Here is a 4,238-nt window from a genome sequence, read left to right as displayed (position 1 = left end):
CTAATATTTCAAATATTGCTTACAAACTTATTAAAATATATGCATTGTTTAGTTGTAACTATTTACTCACTCCATTTTCAGAGAAGAAGATTTCTCGATAGATCTGCTTATGTCCTTGCTCATGTCCTTGCTACACATAGGACAATATGCATACGGCAGAAAAAAATTTAAGAGAAAGCCAAGTTCCTTCTCAGACTTGATATTTAATGCCTAGTAATATACAATGTTATAACGAAATAAAATGGGATGTCTTTCATGCATATTTACCTGAAATACATTATCTAATCGTATGACCAGCTGATCATTCGCGGTGTAAGGTAAAAGTAACTCGAGCAATTTATCTTCAATCAAGTAGTCACAACGATCAGAAATTTGCTTTATGATACGATTTAATAATTGTCTTTCTAAATTGATTTCCTCAATGGTGCTCGCCGGTTTGTAAGCTTTACATATTATTTTTTTCTCGTTGATCAATCTGTTCTCTTAAAGAATGCAAGCATGCACTTGTCAGAAAATTTCATATCGCAATCGATTAAAAAGGTGTTTAATTAATTTTGTTACCTTCTTCTATTGCACACATCACATTACAATAAGACGGTAAATCTTCCTTTTTTAATAAGATTTTTTCCGGTGGCTTCCATTCCACGCCCAATAGTTGTTCGTATATAATTTTGTCAGCGTTTAAAATCTAAAATACGTTATATTTTTAACATCAATGCTATTAAAATATTTACCTTAGCGTACTTTATCAAGTAGTTCATTTGCTTTTTCCTCATTCATATCCCAAATTTGCATAAACTTCTTATCATTGATTCTTGTGAAGTGGTTCGATTTTTCTATTAAATCCAAAATATTCTTGTGCACTTTTATAACTTGATCAGTGAACTTCTGTATCTCAAGTCTCGTGTTTTCTTCTAACTCCGCATAATTTTTTTTCAAACCATTGGCAATATCTTGGAGTCTGAAAAAAAAAACGCCAATTTATCAGTTAATCATAATTAATTCAGCGATCTCTAGGAATAGCCTCGCTGTATTCAGTCGTGTAAAACAATTCAATTTGCATTCAATACCAACTTATTAATTTTTCTCTTTTGTTGATTTTTCACTATAACATTTTCGTCCTCTCGTCGTTTAAGCACGGCGTAATTGTAATCTAGTCTCTCGACGTTCATGAAACAAAGCGCTTTCGTGTTCTCCACCTCCTGTTCAAGCTTCTGTATCTCAAGTTCGAAACTAATTTTCTGCGCCCGGAATTCCTCCTGATGCTCGATCATTACTTTCTTCATCTCTTCCTCGTACTCTTGCATTATTTCCTTCCGCTTGCCTAATCCCGCAAGGCTATCCTCCTGTAACTTTTTGTACAACGCTTCCCATTTCTCCGAAAGATTTTCCAGCAGCATTTTATACTCCGAGTCTATTGCATCATTAATAAGCGATAATTCGCGACGGTAAGCTTTAGTCATGATGTTCATCTAAAATAAAATATACAAGCCCTTAATACATTAAGTTACGTATTAATATGATTACCAAAATTATTCGTATATCTAACTTGATTGTCCATTCTATTGATTAATAAGTCTATATCCTCATTTTGACTTTTCTGGTCATTAACAAATTTAATATCGGCGTTCTCCAACTCTTCTCGCAACTGCGCGATGACGGCGTCTTTCCTTTCCAAGATTTCCATACACTTGGCATTTTGAGCTTCCATTTCCGCGTGTATGTCTAATGGATCCTTGGACGCGAGAATGTTTGACCACTTCTCGTTGATCTTCCGGTACCTTTCCATACATTCCTCGTCATCTTCCTCGAGCTTCTTCAACAACTTTCTTCGAATTTCCTGCGCCTCCCTTCGTCGCTGCAGCTCCCTAGCGTCATTCGCCACCTTCACTGACGTCACCTACACACGAATTTATTAAACAATTACAGTTTGGTGTCTTCTTTTGTTAGCATTAATGATATATATCATGAAAATATATAATGAATGATCCACAGATTCAAATCTGTGAGTCGAAATAAACATTTTTTATACCAACCACTTCATCGCCCTCGAACGACAAGTTTTCCAACAGGTCCGAGCTAGCAAGTATTTGTCTCTCAGTGAGTGTCTTCTCGATGATTTCTTCATCTTCAATATCTAATTTGCTATAAAAGAGGTATTCGTAATTTTATATGAGAAGGAATCCGATTTTTTAATGCTATAAAGTAAGAGACAAAATCGCGAAAATGTCCTAGCAAACGAGAATGGATTGAAATGAATTGAAATGGATTCAGATTTTCAGAAATAATTGATTCACGAATGTTAAAATTAATGCTTTTCAATCCTGGATGCATTTTTATTCATTTAAAGGAATTGCATGGAGCATATCCCTATACCTTTCAATCTAAAAATAATATTAGCTTTTTCTGTGCATTGCGAATACTGTTCAATTCAAAATTTTGAATAGGAAATGCAGTTTTTCAATCCAATTGCATCCAATTGAATCTAAATGAATCCAATTGAATCCAATTAGATACAAAAAAAAGTATTCGCTATTTAAAAAAAAAATAGGCATTCGAATAAAGAAAAAAATTTCAATCCATTTTAATCCATTCTCGTTTACTGGGGGGGATAATTATGCAATATCATGATATCACCCAAATAAAACACATTGCATATTGTGAGCGGATTATTTAATTTTTAAGGAATATTTCTGAAGGGTTGGGAGAATCGAGGTTTGTGAATCTTTCCAAATTTTATTATAAATAAATTCACACTGAATTATTTAAACATTAAAGATCCAACTTGATCGTTCAGGGCTTTTATTTCCAATTTGTTGTGTTTTTAAATTTTAATTTTAATCAGCCAAGCATGAAGGAAAATTTCTTACTAACTTCTTAGCTAACGCTTCTAGGCGCCGTTGAATGCGGATGCGGCGCGCTAATTTGCGCTCGTTCGGGTCCAACGACGTAACAGACAGCTCTTCTGCATCTTCCGCAAACTCGGGATTTCTGTCATCCATTAGATTTGTTCCTTGTGCTCGTCCGCCACAAACGTGCGAAATAGTAAAATAGCAGATAAACCGAATCAAATCAGGAAAAATTCAAAAGGATTCTAATTTGATGGTGACGCACATTTGGAATGACAGCAGCTACTTATGTCGAAACAATAAAATATCTCAATATAAGCAAATAGTCTTTTTCCCTAGATTATAATAAACGGGACACCACGGTGTTTGTTTGCTCAATATTTGGTCGTCAAGTCAAAGCGACGATACGAACGCGATTTCCGCGCGTCACGAAGCATATAATCGACAGGAAAAAAAGAGAAATATTTGTCTTCCTTTTCTTTTTCCCTTTTCCTTTTCCTTTTTGCATTGCCATCGTTTGAAATAATGTTTTCGAATCGTCGCACGTAGCTAAATGTGTATACGTATGTTTTTAAATGATAATACAGTTAGGTGACAATAGCCATTATTGGTAACCAGCAATATCGTCCTAGTAATTGATATTCCGGCAGATGTCACTACGCATCAAATCGCCAGACTTTCGTATAGTTGTAATTGTCGTAAAAATACAAAAAATGATTGATTCGCATTTATATAGGCTTTATATAGGCTGGTAAATCCATGGACCTGATTTCGATCCATTGCAATTATTCACATATATTTGCAGGTAACATATTTTTTTATAAATGATAATTAGTATATATTGTGAAACAAAACTGATTATAACCTAAGAATAAAAATAAGATCCACTGAGATTCCAGCGGAAGCAGCACTATTTTCTTTTTGTTTTTTACTTGTATATCTTAATTTCAAAAAAAAACCCTTCAATGTAATGTCTGCAAGAATGACTGATTTGCATAGTTTAGATTTATAATTATCGAATCTAGAAACGCGAGCTCAACATATTGCTATTCAAATACGTTCTATGCATTAAAACACATATACACATATATTTTTTTTTAGCGTAATTCAATATACATTTGAGGGAAAATAGAAGCAAAATAAGCTTAACTCAAGAATAATATAAGAACAAAAGCAGGACACATATATTTAATTTAGATGCAGAAGAATAACGAAGGCTGAAGCTCAAATTTATTTTATCTTTAAAAAAGGCTTTTTGTCGTAACCGCTGAATAAACGCAACCGAGAAACCACCGCCATTAAGCGGTGCGGAAAGCCGCTGAAAAAACCTAACAAAGCTGAAAAAGCGAGGCTTTCAAAAACGCGAACGATTAACGAATGGGCGAACGA

At 34.1% G+C, this 4,238-nt stretch overlaps 1 protein-coding gene across 1 annotated transcript in view; it reads right to left on the bottom strand.

Moving 5' to 3' along the window:
- The window catches only part of LOC108745459 (dynein regulatory complex protein 1), a 4,343-nt gene extending 1,162 nt beyond the window's left edge, over window positions 1-3,181 (bottom strand). Inside the window, exons 1-8 of the mRNA XM_018481621.1 lie at window positions 2,875-3,181; window positions 2,037-2,145; window positions 1,550-1,900; window positions 1,075-1,472; window positions 745-961; window positions 562-688; window positions 268-482; window positions 71-210 (exon numbers count right to left, since the gene is read on the bottom strand). Of these exons, the coding sequence (XP_018337123.1) occupies window positions 71-210; window positions 268-482; window positions 562-688; window positions 745-961; window positions 1,075-1,472; window positions 1,550-1,900; window positions 2,037-2,145; window positions 2,875-3,002 (1,685 nt within the window). The 5' untranslated portion in view covers window positions 3,003-3,181. The remainder of the gene's footprint in view (window positions 1-70; window positions 211-267; window positions 483-561; window positions 689-744; window positions 962-1,074; window positions 1,473-1,549; window positions 1,901-2,036; window positions 2,146-2,874) is intronic.
- Window positions 3,182-4,238: the final 1,057 nt, after the last annotated feature.

Source organism: Trachymyrmex septentrionalis, unplaced genomic scaffold (assembly GCF_001594115.1).
Source record: "Trachymyrmex septentrionalis isolate Tsep2-gDNA-1 unplaced genomic scaffold, Tsep1.0 scaffold14, whole genome shotgun sequence".
Classification (NCBI taxonomy): domain Eukaryota; kingdom Metazoa; phylum Arthropoda; class Insecta; order Hymenoptera; family Formicidae; genus Trachymyrmex; species Trachymyrmex septentrionalis.
This window is presented reverse-complemented; position numbering and strand designations above follow the sequence as displayed.